General features: G+C 52.9%; 1 protein-coding gene across 5 annotated transcripts in view; it reads right to left on the reverse strand.

Annotated features, from left to right (window-relative positions):
• The window catches only part of PIK3R6 (phosphoinositide-3-kinase regulatory subunit 6), a 39,696-nt gene that overhangs the window by 5,335 nt on the left and 19,432 nt on the right, over positions 1-14,929 (reverse strand). For 4 of the 5 annotated variants that reach the window (XM_061391028.1, XM_061391029.1, XM_061391033.1 and 1 more), the window contains 10 exons: positions 12,925-13,090; positions 10,669-10,755; positions 9,055-9,478; positions 8,638-8,716; positions 7,848-7,970; positions 5,895-6,005; positions 4,002-4,092; positions 3,647-3,717; positions 3,071-3,161; positions 2,586-2,701 (listed from right to left, as the gene is read on the reverse strand). In XM_061391028.1, the coding sequence (XP_061247012.1) occupies positions 2,586-2,701; positions 3,071-3,161; positions 3,647-3,717; positions 4,002-4,092; positions 5,895-6,005; positions 7,848-7,970; positions 8,638-8,716; positions 9,055-9,478; positions 10,669-10,755; positions 12,925-13,090 (1,359 nt within the window). The remainder of the gene's footprint in view (positions 1-2,585; positions 2,702-3,070; positions 3,162-3,646; positions 3,718-4,001; positions 4,093-5,894; positions 6,006-7,847; positions 7,971-8,637; positions 8,717-9,054; positions 9,479-10,668; positions 10,756-12,924; positions 13,091-14,929) is intronic. The other variant, XM_061391031.1, reaches the window with a different exon arrangement.

Here is a 14,929-nt window from a genome sequence, read left to right on the forward strand (position 1 = left end):
TGGCACCTAAGGATTGATGGTGTTAATGCCTATGACATCACTCTGTTCCCTTGCCATCAACCAATCATAGAATTGTATACCAACTGATCACATAGCCTAGGACAGGCCTCCCTCATCTGGCTTTTAAAAGTGCTTTGCTGAAACTCCTTGGGGAGGTCGGTGGTTTTGAGCATCAGCTGCCCTGGACTCCTTGTTTGGCACCTGCAATAAAAGCTACACTTCTCTTCACCACAACCCAGCATCAGTAGACTGGCTTTACTGCACCTGGGCGAGAGGACCCAGGTTTGGTTTGGTATCACAGATAACCCAGTGTCAAGGGCGTGCAGGGCTGGCTGGGGTTGCAAATGGAGAGGAAGAGGAACCAAGCTATGCAACACTGAGGTTCTTCCACCCTTCTGCCTGGAGAGAGGAAGATGATCAAGGGGTTTTAAGCATGGAGTGATGTGTCTGTTTTAGAAAGAGCACACGGGCAGAAGTGCGGAAGGTGGACTGAAGGAGCACTGGTGTGACAACGGGGGGCTGTTGAGTTTGTCCAGAAGGAGGTGGATGAAAAATCTGGCCCAAGAATGACCAGTTTGCTCCAGTTTGCTTAGAACTTTCCCTAGTTTTGGCACCAAGAACCCCAAGTCCTAGGAGACCTTCCAGTCACAGGCAAACTGGGACAGCTGGTCAACCTCGCTGGACCAGGAGGAGGATGAAGAAGGGAGACGTATGAGAACGTTTGAGAGAGAACACTGGCAGACAAAGGGAAGTAAGGAAGAGGAGGCGTCTGAGCTGACTCCCAGGTTTCTGGGAAAGGTGACTGGTTAACGATGGCCTCACTGGACAGGAGATGGACACAGTGGAGGAGGGCATGAAATAACAACAGCCTCTAACACATATATGGGACTTCCCAGATGGCTCAGTGGTAAAGAATCCACCTGCCAGTGCAGGAGATGTAAGAGACACTGGTTCGATCCCTGGGTCGAGAAGATACCCTGGAGAAGGAAATGGCAACCCACTCAAGTATTCTTGCCTGGGAAATCCCATGGTCAGAGGAGCCTGGCAGGTCAGAGTCCATGGGACTGCAATGAGTCTGACACGACTGAGCGACTAAACAATACCATACCACATATATAGCTCTGACTTGGATAAGTGCTCTTCTAGAACCTTTACATGTCACCATCATTCAGTCCTCACAACAACCAGATAAGGTAGCTACCATTACTATCCCCATTTTCCAGACAGTGAGACTGAGGCACAGAAAACTGGAGACACTTGCCTAAAGTCACATAGCTGGTAAATGAGAGCCCCAAGATCTGAGTCTAGGCAGTCTGGCTCTAGAGAACTCCACTACTGGAAAGCTCGGGCTTTGGTTTTGAGTATCTTGAGTTTGGGGTGTTGTGGGACACCCAGCTCATGCTAATTTAGGGGTCAGACACTCAGGGGTGAATGTCAGAGCAGGAGATAAAGATGTGGGTGCCCTGAACAACTTGGACTAAAGCCACGGACATAGCTTTGATAGCCCAGGAGCTAAGAAATGAAGTGGGTCATGGACCAAAGTGAGAACACTATCTATTTAAGGAGGTGATTTAGGAAGAGTCCAGAGGAAAGGGTCGAGTTATGCCCAGGGCTAGGATGAGGTGGGAGGTGATAAGACATCCTGACCTGCAGGGATGCAGGATGTCACAGAAGTACTCAAGACACTCGGGCATCAGACCTCCTAGGCAGCTTGACCTAAAGGGAGTATCTGCCTGGGTGAGGGGGGAGTCCAGGCTTTCTGACAACACGGTTCAGGTGTAATCATGTACTCCAAGCCCAACTGAGTAGGGCAGTGACATCCAGAGTGGCCATCAGATAGGGAGAAAATGGGCAGGTCCTACGTCTGTATTTCTATGAGTATCAATAAGAACAAAGGGCAAAGGGCGGTGGTAGGGCCATGGGATGGTTTTATTTGGTCAAAGGCTGGGGCCATTGCCGGAACTTCTCAGATGCTGCAGTCACTAAGAATCCGTCAGCCAATTCAGGGGACACTGGTTTGATCCCTGGTCCGGAAGGATTCCACATTCCACGGAGCAACAAAGCCCTTGGGTCACAATTACTGAGCCTACATGCCCTACAGCCTGTGCTCTGTGACAAGAGAAGCCACTACAGTGAGAAGCCCAAGCACCACAAGGAAGAACAGCCCCTGCTCGCTGCAACTAGAGAAAGCCCAAGCACAGCAATGAAGACCCAATGCAGCCACAAACAAACGAACAAACACAAGGGCTGGGCCATTGCTGTTTTGGCTGCTGTGAGCAGGGGATACAGTACTTGGGTGCATTTTGTAGTTATCTGTGTACATCTCAGGTCCTCCGATGGTCCAGGTGGAGGTGGGGGTGGGGCCTTACCTCTTCCAGGGCCCTGGAAGAGGGCTAGTGGGTGCTCAATATTTCAAACAGACTGGAAATCAGATTCTTCCCAACAGGAAGACTGGCTCCAACAGCAGGGGCTCACAAAGGCTCGGGGTTCACTCCCTCTTCTCTGCACACCCTCCCCAGGCTCTCTTCTCTGATTCACCCTACCCTGTGTGAATCTCCCCAGCTCCTGTCCTCCCCAGGACTTACAGAGAAGGACCTTCCCGCCAAGTTGGAGGTCTTCACAATCTCTGTCACACTAACTTTCAGGCACATGTGGTCTGTGTCGGGCGCAGCAGTAGGGGTGCAGAGGGTGGGCCCTGAAACTGGGAAGGGTGAGATGCGGGGCTGTGAATGGGCCTCCAGGGAAGGAGGGCAGCTGGGGATGCTATTTCCTAAGAAGGACACGAACCCACTGTGACCACCGCCCCTTCCTGTTTTAACCCCTTCCCGTACCTGCTCAGGCAGGGGAGCGTCACCCTGGGCTGCTTGATGGTGACCCACCTGAGGGCCGGGCTGGGCCTCACCAGGCAGCCTGGTGCCCAGCCCTGGGCCCGGCATGAGTGGGAGCTGGGCCATCTTCCTGCTCTCCCAGAGATGGGGAGGGAAGCTGCCTTCTCCCGCTCCCTCCATCTCTGGCCCTCCACCCTCTTTCCTCCTCCTGCCCCAGCTTCCCTGCTTGCCCAGCTCCTCACCTTCAGTGTCACTGGCTGGAAGGGTCTTCAGGACCAGCCCGGTGGCCCGCAGGGAGACGGTGACCTCCCGGGTCCGGTGGCTGAGCAGGGCCTGCGGAGGGGGACGCAGGGACAGAAGGGGTCCTCAGGACAGGGCACACATCCCCACATCAACAGTCTGCTTGTCTCCCCACCCCTCCTTCTCCGCTTCCCACCACTGCCCTGAGCTCTGGTTAAGCTAACGTCCAGTAAGGAACCAGAGGACGAAGGCTCAGAGCACTCAGAGCACGTTCCGCCCTCCAGACTGAGGACTGTACTCCGATGCATCTGGTCAGCTAGGGAGGAAGGTATTTTTGAACAAAGGGATAGCGCCCTGTTCCTTACATCAGATGGCCTCCTCGTCCATATGTAAGGCCAGTCATAACCCGCCCATCCCTGCAAAATGCTCTGGAGGTAGGGAAACTGGGGGCTGTGTCAAGGGAAGAGCAGAAGGTCCCTCTGTCTGCTCCGCGCTCCCCGACCCCCACCATGTCCCTGACACCTGCCCCCCTCCAGCGGTACCTCCGGCCACCTCCTGACGGCGCCACACCCACTGACCTTCTGGTAGCAGATGGAGAGCTCAGCCCCTGGACCCTCAGCCACGCCCCTCCTCCGGGGTGAAAAACTATCTGTGGGAAGAGAAGAGGCTGAATGAAGGTGGGAGGCCCCATCCCTCCCTCATTGAGGCCTAGGTGAAGCCACATCTGTTCCAGAGCGGAAAAGCTGCATCTCAGGGGGGGCCAGGCTGCCCTTAGGGCTGGGAAAGCCTGCAGGGGACAGGGCACCCTGGTATTCAGCAGTGGTGGGAAGGAAGGGGTGGGATGGGGCTGTGAGAGGTGGGAGGACTTTCTGGAAGTGGGCCTTGAGGAAGCTGAGTCAGCTGAGCTTTGGGAAAGGGGAGACAGATGCTCACCTTTGGGGAACTTGGAGTCTTGGATCTTGACCTTGAGCTCGGTGAGGAAAATGTCCTCGGCAGGGTCTTGGCTCAGATCACCAGAGAAGATCTGGAGGGAGGTTGGCGGGGGGGCAGGGAGGCTGGGGGAGGTCGTCCCTGCCAGGGGCAGCTCCCAGTAACCCCCACAGCCCAGGATGTTTTTAAAATATTTACTTATTTATTATTTATTTGGCTGCACTGGGTCTTAGTTGCAGCATGTGGGATCTAGTTCCCTGACCAGGGATCGAACTCAGGCCCCCTGAGTGGAGTCTTAGCCACTGGACCAGCAGGGAAGTCCCAGGATGTGGGATTTTGATCCTCCCACCACTGTCCTGGAATCTTCCATGTGCCGACCGCCTTGCCATCATCTTCCCCCATCAATCGTTTAATATATTTTTCTACTCATTTGAATTCTCACAAAAACCCTGTGATGAAGATTACTTTCCCCATTTTAAAGATGGGGAAAATGGGGCTTCCCTGGTGGCTCAGTGGTAAAGAATTTGCCTGCCAATGCCAAAGACATAGGTTTGATCCCTGGTCTGGGAAGATCCCACATGCCACAGAGCAACTAAGCCTGTGTGCCACAACTACTGAGCCTGAGCTCTAGAGCCCACGAGCCATCACTATTGAGCCCATGCATCCTAGAGCCTGTGCTCTGCAAAAAGAGAAGCCACCATGGTGAGGTTCCTGCAAACTGCAGCTAGAGATCACTGCAGCTCAAGAAAAGCCAGCACAGCTACAAAGACCCAGCACAGCCTATAAATAAATAAGTTAATTAATTTTTTTTAAAAGTGGGGAGGGAGACTTCCCTGGTGGTCCAGGGGTTAAGAGTCCACGTTGCAGGGCAGGGGACATGAGTTCAATTCCCGGTCAGGGAACCAAGATCCCACATGCCTCATAGTAACTAAGCCTGTATGCTCTGGAGGTGCAAGTGGAGAGCCCATGTGCCACAAGCCAATGCAGCCAATAAATAAAAATAAATATTAAAAAAAAAGGTGGGGAGAATCAATGTCAGGGAGGTGAAGGTAGCTGTGATCATACAGTGAGCATGCAGAGGTACCAGGAGGTGAGCCATGAACTTCTCAGTACCTCACACTGCCTCTAACTCTATACCCACTGCACACAGCCAGTCCCACACTGACGCATCCTCTGATACACACACAAACACACACACTTTACTGTGCTACTAGCAGGAGACTCAAGATGAACAAAGTATAGTCTCATCTCAAGGGACTCAGAGTCTTGGTGGGGCGGCACTGGCATCTGCAGGTACATGACAAAGTGGCAGTGAGGTGCCAGAGTGCGGCCCAGAGCATCGCAGGAACACCCAGGAGAAGCACTTGATTGTGTAATGGGGTGAGCAGAGCAGAGGTGAGGGCAGTCGCTGCAAGAGGTGAGGTTGGCAAGGATGATGGGGAGGATGGAAGGACAGAGAGTCCTTCCGCATGAACTTGAGGTGTTAGAAGTTAATGATTATCTTACTTATCCGGAGAGGAAGAATATAAAGTTAACAGCCAAGAATGTCTGGATGGGGGACTTCTCTGTGGTCCAGTGGTTAAGAACCCATCTTGCAATGCAGAGGACACGGGTTCGTTCCCTGGTAGGGAAACTAAGATCCCACATGCCGAGGAGCAACTAAGCCCACGGGCCACAACTTAGAGGGTCTGTGAACTGCAACGAAAGGTCCTGTGTGCAGCAAGGAAGACCCGACATGGCCAAAGAAATAAAATAAATATATAAATATAGGGAAAAAAAAAGAACGTCTGGATGAGTTTATGACTTGCATCCTGGTCCCCCGTTTCCCCGGAGCCAGGGGTCCTGGAGTCCAACAGGCTGCCATGGTCTCATTGGAGCCCCAGGTGGGAAGCTTACCTTGACCGTGTAGATCTGGAAATAGACGGGCTGGGTGCCCATGCGAACATAGTAGGTGATGGCATCCAGGATGAAGGGGTCTACGGTCTGGGATGTGTCCAGGGAGAGAGGCTGTGAGGGAGGGAGGGAGACTGTCTTCAGCCAGCCCCCTCCACACTGCTGTGGGACCTGCCACTTTCTTAACAGAGAAATTCCAAAACCCCCTCGTGCTCCCTGCCCTGAACTAACCTCGCTGTTTCTTCAGCGCTGTCCAAGCCTTTCCTGCCAGCTGATTTCTACCCTTAATCAAAAGGGTCCATCCAGCACCCCAGTGTTCATAACAGCACTATTTACAATAGTCAAGACATGGAAGCAACCTAAATGTCCATCAACAGATGAATGGATAAAGCAGATGTGGCACATGTATACAATGGAATATTACTCAGCCACAAAGAAGGATGAAATGATGCCACTGACAACAACATGGATGGACCTAGAGATTATCACACTAAAGGAAGTATGTCAGACAAAGACAAATATCATATGATGTGACTTACATGTGGAATCTAAAAAAAATAATACAGATGAAAACGGAACACCAATCCTGAGGGAAATAAAGACTTTAAGAAGTGAAGAGTTATACCACACCCCCAGAGGGTAACTTAATGTGCTAAAGAAGTTCATTCTCCAAAATTCAATCAAAATCTCAATGGGATTAAAAATAAAACTTGACAGGCATTCCCTGGCTGTCCAGTGACTAGGACTCTGTGCTTCCACTGCCGGGGGCGTGGGTTCAATTCCTGGTTGGGGAACTAAGATCCCAATGCCTTGCAGTGTGGCAAAAGAAAAGAAAAGAAAAATCCAAAAACAAACAAACTCAACAATGGAATTCTAAAATTTATATGGAAAGATAAATAAACATAGTCTGAAAAGTTTTGCAAAAGAAGAATAATGGGGTGAATGTATCATGCCAGATACGAAAATATAAAAGTGCAAATTTATACAGAAATGAACAGATCACTGAGAAAGAATAAACTCCAGCATATGTAAGAATTTTAATAAATGACAAAAGTGGCATTTCAAGCTGATAGTATACCCAATAAATAGCTTTACAACAATAGCCTAAACACTTGGAAAAAATAAAATTACATAATGAAATTAATTGCAGACAGTTTATCTAAATGTAAAAAAATAGATGCTAAAAGTGTTAGAGTAAATTATCAGTGAATTTAATCTTGGAATGGAGAAGGTCTTTCAAAGCATGGCTGCAAAGGCAGAAACCATAAAGGATAAACATATTTGAAATTCTGTAGGTCAAAACAAACTCCACTTCTGACAAGACTGAAATGAAAAAAGTGGGTAAAACATGTCTGTTGCACATATGACAGAAGAAGGCCTTTCAAATCAGTGAAAGATGAGCCCCTTCCCTGCCTGTCCTCACCACTGCCTGGGGCTGGGGACAGCGCGATGGCTTGTGGCTCAGAGAACATGCTTTGGAATGAAGCTGCCTTATTCTGAGTGGGACTCATCCTGTGACTCTGGGCAAGAGACCTAATCTCTTTGTGCCTCCGCTGCTTGATCTGTAAAATGACGACAGCACCAGTAGACAGACACGCGTACCCAGCTGGTAGGGCTGCAGGTGCGAGCGCTTAGAACGGTGCCTGGCGCGGAGCCGTGCTCAGGACCGCTAACTGTCGCAACCGTTGCAAAGCGGCCCAGGAAACTCACAAGTTTCCAATGAGAAGCATATCATTGGCCCACACCCTTTAATAACGAATAAAGAATGTTTCCCTTGTCCTCTCCACACAGTGGGCCTGTCCAAACAGGAAGGTGTCTGGTACAGAGTAAATTCTAGCCACTAGCTCCTTAGGGCCCCTCTTCTGCCTTATCCCTCGTGGGGCCCCTTGGGGCTGACTCTTGAGGTCGAAATTCAAGAAAACGCCCCCACCTCCACCACTACCCCTCATCCCCTACCATCTCTGCCAGCTTGTGGATGGTGGGGCACAGGCTGTTGACGATGCCCTCGTACCATGGGTCCGCGCGGCCCAGGAACGCGGCCAGCTCTCCCAGCTCCGAACGCCTGGATGTCGCAGACGTCTGCGAACAAGGGGACAGGGCGGCGGGTCAGGGCCTCTCTGGCACTTTCTTCCTGCTCAGTGGGGGGCGGGTCCCCACGTGCCGGTCCTAGACAAACTAGCTTTGGGAATGGGTCAAATTATTCAAGCTCTTGGGGCCTGGATTTCTGCACCATGTGAAGACGGGTCTCATACCTAAGGTGAAGCTGGAACCCCCCTTCCCGAGGATGTCTGCCAGGGACACTGAAAAACGGTCATTAGCCTTAAAGGGGAGAGACAAGCAGTGCCTTGAATTTAAGGATCCCCTGTCAGAAGCAGAGTGGGCGATAGAAAGGAAATATTGCCAGTGTGGCTTCATCTCCCCCTAGGAAGGGGTAGGGGTGTGTGTGTGTATGTGTGTGTGTGTGTAAGAGAGGCCCTCCTGTTTGAGCATCAGCCATGGTATCGTGGGGTCATGGGCAGGCTGCCACAGTGAAAAGGCATCTCTGCCACCCCTAGGGCCCATGTCTGTGGCTTCTGGGACAGAAGCCCTCCAGGTCTTGCCCAGCTCCGCATCCTAAGGAAGACTGACCCCAGTTGTTCCTCCTGATACCCTCGAACCCTTCCCCAGGGCTCACCCCCCAACCCTGCCCTCCACCCCTTCCCCTAGGTCCCCCCCTCTCCCAACTGCCCACCCCCAAGTCCAGCACCTCGGGAGCCAGCAGGGGGATGTAGTAGAGCTGCAGGCTGAGTCGGGGGGTGAGGCAGAACCTCTGGGTCTCTCGCTTCCTGGCAGGGGGAGCAGAACGCAGGCATGAGCAGGGGTTTGGGCTTCCCACAGACTTGGTTCCACCTCCTGGCTCTGTTACTTAATATCTTTTTGACTCTGGGCAATTGACCTGCTCACTCTTGAGCCTCTGCCTTCTCATCTGTAGAATGGGTGCTGTAAAGCAGGGAGCACGGTGCTCCCTGGTGGCTGGGTGTGGGGTTTGGGGGGAACACAGTGTACCACTGCCCCCCATTCCACCCTGGTCTCGGCCTCCCCCAGCCCATTTCTCCATCCTTCATCAGCCCAGGCCAGGCCCACCTTTGTCCCGACCGTCCCCAGCCGCCCTCTGGGGCCCTACCTGAGGTTGCGGTAGGCCCGGGCCAGGCGCCCCAGCATCCTGTCATCCCCCAGCACCAGTACCCGCGCTGTGTGCAGCCGGGAGACGCCGGGCAGCAGCTCCCCATCCCCGCTGGGTCTGCCAGTCCTCCGGTGCAGCCCTGGGGGCCCATCCCAGCTGCCGGGCATCACGATGTCCGCGGGCCACACCCGCTTCTTGATGCCCCCTTTGCGCTGCAGCCCGGCTCGCTCTGCCTCGGGGCTGCCAGGTGCCAGCAGCTCGTCAGCCCCCAGAGGAAGGTCCCGCTCGATGCCACTGTCAGTGGACAGCATGGATGCCCGGGCCAACTCCCAGTCTGGCAGGAGGCCCTGAAGATCCAAGGCCTCCAAGTCTGCACTGAGGCGCAGCTGGGTTTGCGGGCGCAGGAAGAGCACCAGTTCCTTCCCTGGGACATAAGACCAAGGGGACTCTCAGGATGGAGAGGGGACACCAGGCTGGGTGGGCCTCACCCACGAGGCTGGTGGTTCCATGTTTCCCACACACTTGTTAGCTGAACAGAAGCCCCATGAGATGCTTCAAGAAGGAACAGAGGTTATGTAGCAAACAGAGACTGAGAACACCACATACTCATACCACAAGTAAACATCTTAAAGGCTCTGAGAAGTCCTGCTGCAAAGACATCACTTAAAAGGTTCTGAGAAGTCCTGCCGCAAAGACATCAGCTAATGCACTGCCTCTGAACTCTGGAGCCCTCTTCCGGTGGGCTCACGAGCACCCTCCCATGCTCCTACTCCCCTGCAGCTTCCCCCGGGACACAGACAACAGAGCATCAGCTCCTGGAGAGGCCTCTGGGCTTTTCCAATCGCCTTTCATTTTGTTGCTTGTGAGGAAACTGAGGGCCCGAGGGCACTGAGCCGGTCTAGGGTGACCCAGTGCATGAAGGGTTGTGTGGACCTGGAATTTGGTTCACCAGCCTGGCACTGCCCACCACAACCTGCCCCTCTGACTTCCCCCTCCCTTGAGAAGAGCAGGGCCTGGGGGGGAAAGGGGACCGACACCAGCATGGAGCGGAAGTGTGGGCCCCCTCCTGCTCCAGGAACCACAGCTTTCTTTGGTGCCTGCCTCCTTCTTAGGGCATGCACTGTCTACTGGCATCAACATGGTGTGTGGAACTTTCTGGACACACGTGACCAGAGGCTAATGCACGGGGCTGCTCTGACACAGAGAAAATGCTTTTCAGATTCTGCAGACAACTCAAGGGGCAAGGAGCACACACACAGACACACACAACAGATACATAGACACACGGAGACAACACAGACACACATGCAAACAGACATACACAGATGCACACAGGCACACACAACAGATGCACAAGCAGACACTCAGAGATAACACAGACACATACACAGATGCACACAGACCCACAAAGACACACACAGGCACACACAGGCATAAACATACACACAGACACTATGACAGATATACACAGAGATAGACACACACACAGTGCACACAGACACACAGACACCAGCACGAGAGACACACACATAAACACACAGATGCACACACAGACGCACACGCATATCCCCCATTATTTCCAGCCCGCTCCCCGTGGAGGTCCAAGGCACTTACAGAGCTGCTCCTCGTCAGTCCACAGGTGGAAGGTGATGCGGGGGCTGGGCAGAGGGACACTCAGCGGCCCGTCCTGGAGGGAGTCACCTGAAGGAAGGAGCAGGCTGTGGAGACCACGGAGGAGAGGGTTGTGGGAGTCTTCTCTGCCCCGCTCCCGCCCCCAGCCCCTGTCAGGGGGCCCAGAGGAAATGGCAGAGACCCGCTCCCTCCCATGTCTGGCCTTGCTGAGTTCCCCTGCCTCTCTGCCGCCATCAGCTCATCGGAGCTAACACCCCTGGTCAACCCAAGCACGCCTAGCGGCTCCTGCTTCCTGCAAACTTCCTAGCTGGAAACGTAGGACCCTTCTCAAGCCAGCCCACTTTATCCTTCCCAACCCTTTCTCCCGCTGTTGGCCCCTCCCACTGCGGTCCCACCCCAGCCCCGCTGCCACCACGCTGCCCTTCCCACTGTCCACGAGCAGACCAGGGGGAGAGGCCTCTGGCTTTCTCAGGGTCTTCTCTAGCAGCTTGGGTGCAATAGATGCTCCATTAACGTTTGCTCCTGTAGGGGATGTTACGGACTCATGGCCAAGTACTAAGTGCAGTGGGAAGCCTGCATCCAGGGATGAGACCAGGGCCAGCTGATCCCCACTCCTCCATCCAGAAGCTTCCTGACACTCCAGCCCCGGGAGTCATTCCCTCCCCAGACCTTACTGGCCGCACACTGGGCATACCTAACGGGCAGCCTTCGGGTTTAACTTCCCCAGAGCACGGCTCCCTCCAGAACGAGGCCGCAGCTTCCTCAGGGGAGAGCAACCCACGTTCATGGAACACTTACTACTGTTCTCACCTCGCTTGTCATCTCACCAGGTCCTACCAGCGACCCAGGGTCACAGGGAAAAGTATCTGCACTACAGAGGAGGAATCAGTGGCACAGAGAGGTCAAGTAACTGGCCTGAGGTCAGACAGGAAGGGCAGAGCCAGGATTTAAATCCAGGCAATCTGGCTCCAGAGTCCATGCTTTTACCCATGATGTGGTGCCCATAACCACTGTCTTATGCTGCCCTCTAGAAGCAAGGGATCAACGGGGGTGCTGGCTGGTCAGTAAGATGTGCTGGGCAAGTCTGGGTGGGAAGCAGGTGTCTGGATATGGCAGAGATGGTGGGGACAGTCCAGACAGGTTTTGTCCTGCCGATGCAGAGTTACCTCTGAGTTAGCATGTGGTACCCGAGAAGAGCAAAGCCAGGTTTGCTCCAGGGTTTGGCCCAGCTTTGGGACTGGGCGTAGGGTTGGGTGGATGGGGAGCTTTATGAATAGGCATTTCCATGTGGTAATCAGCATACAGAATACTTATTTTTTTGCTGCACTGAGAGGTATGTGGGGTTTTAGTACCCTGAACAGGAATTGAACCTGTGACCTCTGCATGGGAAGCACATTGGTTATTATAATATACTGATGGGCTTCCCTGGTGACTCAAATGATAAAAAAAATTCCCCTGTAATGCAGGAGACCTGGGTTCGATCCCTGGGTCATGAAGATCCCCTGGAGAAGGGAATGACTACCCACTTCAGTATTTCTGCCTGGAGAATTTCATAGAGGAGCCTGGTGGGCTACAGTCCAGGGAGTTGCAAAGAGTCAGACATGACTGAGCAACTAACACCACACACCTAAGAACCAGACAGCCTGTGTTTGAATCTCAGTTCAGCTACTTAGGAGGTAGGTGACCGTGGGCAAGATTTATAGCCTCTTTCTAACTCAGTTTTCTCATCTGTAAAATGGAGATAATGCTTTCTATTTCATAAGTAATTTACTGTGAGGATTAATTGATTTAATCTATGCAAACTGTTTCAAGGGCTTCCCTTGTAGCTAAGTCGGTAAAGAATCTGCCCGCAATGCAGGAGACCCAGGTTCAATCCCTGGGTCAGGAAGATCCTCTGGAGAAGGAAATGGCAACCCACTTCAGTATTCTAGCGTCCATGGGGTCGCTGGAGTCGGACACGTCATAGAATCTAAACCACCATGTAAACTGCTGAGAACAGCAATTGGGGTGTAGGGAGGTGCCCAGTAGGTGTCAGCTGTTATCATGACCAAATTACCCACTTTCATATTAACCCAAGACCTTCAAGTTCTTGAGCATCCTCAGGCCCTAGGCTCCTGGAAGCTGCTGTGTATCCCACCCCAGCTTCAGCCACACTGGCCCACTCCCGGCTGGTTTAGAGTTGCTCTTTGGCGCCCCCTGCAGGTGCCCGAATCGCAGCTCACCGCGCCTGCCTCTTACCGCCGCAGCGCCCCCTGGCAGCGGCCGCCGGCCCCAGCAGCGAGCAGTAAATCTCCTCCAGCCTCTCCAGGTGGCCCTCTCGGCTAGGGCTGGGCTCTCTGGCCATCTGCTCCACTGCTGTCACCACGGCGTGGAAATAGCCCTCCAGGGCGGGGCGGGAGCTGGCCTGCCGAGAAGGAGCATCAGAGGTTGAGCCTTGGCCCAGCACCTCCCGCCCCTGCTCCGCCCAGTCCGCAGGTGCACCCAAGGCCTGGTGGCACCTCCCCTCTGCCCCGACACCTGGAGGAGATTCCCCAGGATAGCTTCTGCTCCCTACATCCAGGGACCCGCTGTTGCCTGATGCTCTCTGCAACTGGGGGGAGGGGCTCCCCTCGGCCCCTCATTTCCTGTTGTGGGGGGATGGCTGGCGACCAGGAACCCAGGGGGGCAGGGATGACACTGACGCCCACCCTCCTCGGAATGTCACCAAGCATCTGGATCACTGTTCTGCCGTCACTAGGACGTAAATTCCAGGAAGGGGGCAGTTTTGTCTGTTTCGTTTACAGCTCCCCAACCCCTATTACATCTGCTGGCACAGTAGGTGCTCAATACATCACTTGCTGCATATTTCCTAAACATCTGTCACTCCTATACTGCCTTGACATACCACCTATAATCATTACTTTTCTTTAAATCGGTGCACTTTTTCTTTGGTTCAAAATTATATCAAAAGGAAACTTTATATTGCTGCTCTAAGTAAAAATGCTACAGTCACTTCTCATAAATAGAAAATAAGTAAGCTGAATATTGGAGAAGGAAATGGCAACCCACTCCAGTGTTCTTGCCTGGAGAATCCCAGGGACAGGGGAGCCTGGTGGGCTGCCGTCTATGGGGTCGCACAGAGTCAGACACGACTGAAGCCACTTAGCCGCAGCAGCAAGCTGAATATATTAGTCACAAGTGTTAAGCACTCTGTCTTGTCTGACTCTTTGCAACCCTATGGACTGTACCCAGCCAGGCTCCTCTGTCCATGGGATTCTTCAGGCAAGAATCATGGAGTGGGTTGCCATTCTCTTCTCCAGGGGATCTTCCTGACCCAGGGGTCGAACCTGGCTCTCCTGCATTGCAAGCAGACTCTTCACCATCTGAGCCACCAGGGAATGATCACAAAGTTCTGTTATTAAATTCTAGCCAGGTACTATGGGTTGCCAAGGCTTTAGAGCTAGAAGCTTGCTTTCTCTTTTGAAAAAGGTAGATTAGCGAGTGCTAAAGGGCTGAAGGGGAGGACTTCCCTGCCAGTCCAGTGGTTAGGACTTCACCTTCCAAAGCAGGCGGTGTGGGTTCCATCTCTGGTTGGGGAGCTATGATTCCACATGCCTCGGGGTGAGAAAACCAGAACATAAAACTGAAGCAATAGTGTAACAAATTAAATAAAGACTTTAAAAATGGCCCACATCAAAAAAATTCTTTAAAAGCAAAAAAAGAGGCTAAGGGTAAAGCACCAGAGCCTTTCCCCTTAATAGAAACAGGTTTTGAAAGAGTTCCTCCCTCTTTGAAAGAGCAGCACCACGCTCTCCAGCACCGCAGGCTCGGTCTCCAGGGGTACAGTCCTGCCGCCCTGACCTGACAACCACCCTGGATCACCATTCTCAGGCTGTGTCCTACTCCCTACTCCCCACCTAATCCCAGCTCATCACTGAGGATGCGGGACCCAAAGAATTGACACAGGTGGGCACTGCAGGACTTGTTCTCTCTTCCATGCTAGGGGTCTGCTGAGCAAAGTCTTAACTTCCTGGGCTCAGGAACAGAGGGTCATTCTGACTATTGAGGGTTCCAATAAATTCCTGCTGAATGATCAACTGAGTGAACACAAGTGATGACAGGGACAAGGAATCAGAGCTGGAAGGGACCTTGGGGACCATCTCATCTTGTTGCTTCATCTTACAAATTGATTATAAGTGAATTAATTAAATATTTACCAAGTACCCACTAGGTGCCAGGCACTGTTCTAAGTTCCAGGGTACAG

Source organism: Bos javanicus, chromosome 19, assembly GCF_032452875.1.
Source record: "Bos javanicus breed banteng chromosome 19, ARS-OSU_banteng_1.0, whole genome shotgun sequence".
Lineage (NCBI taxonomy): Eukaryota > Metazoa > Chordata > Mammalia > Artiodactyla > Bovidae > Bos > Bos javanicus.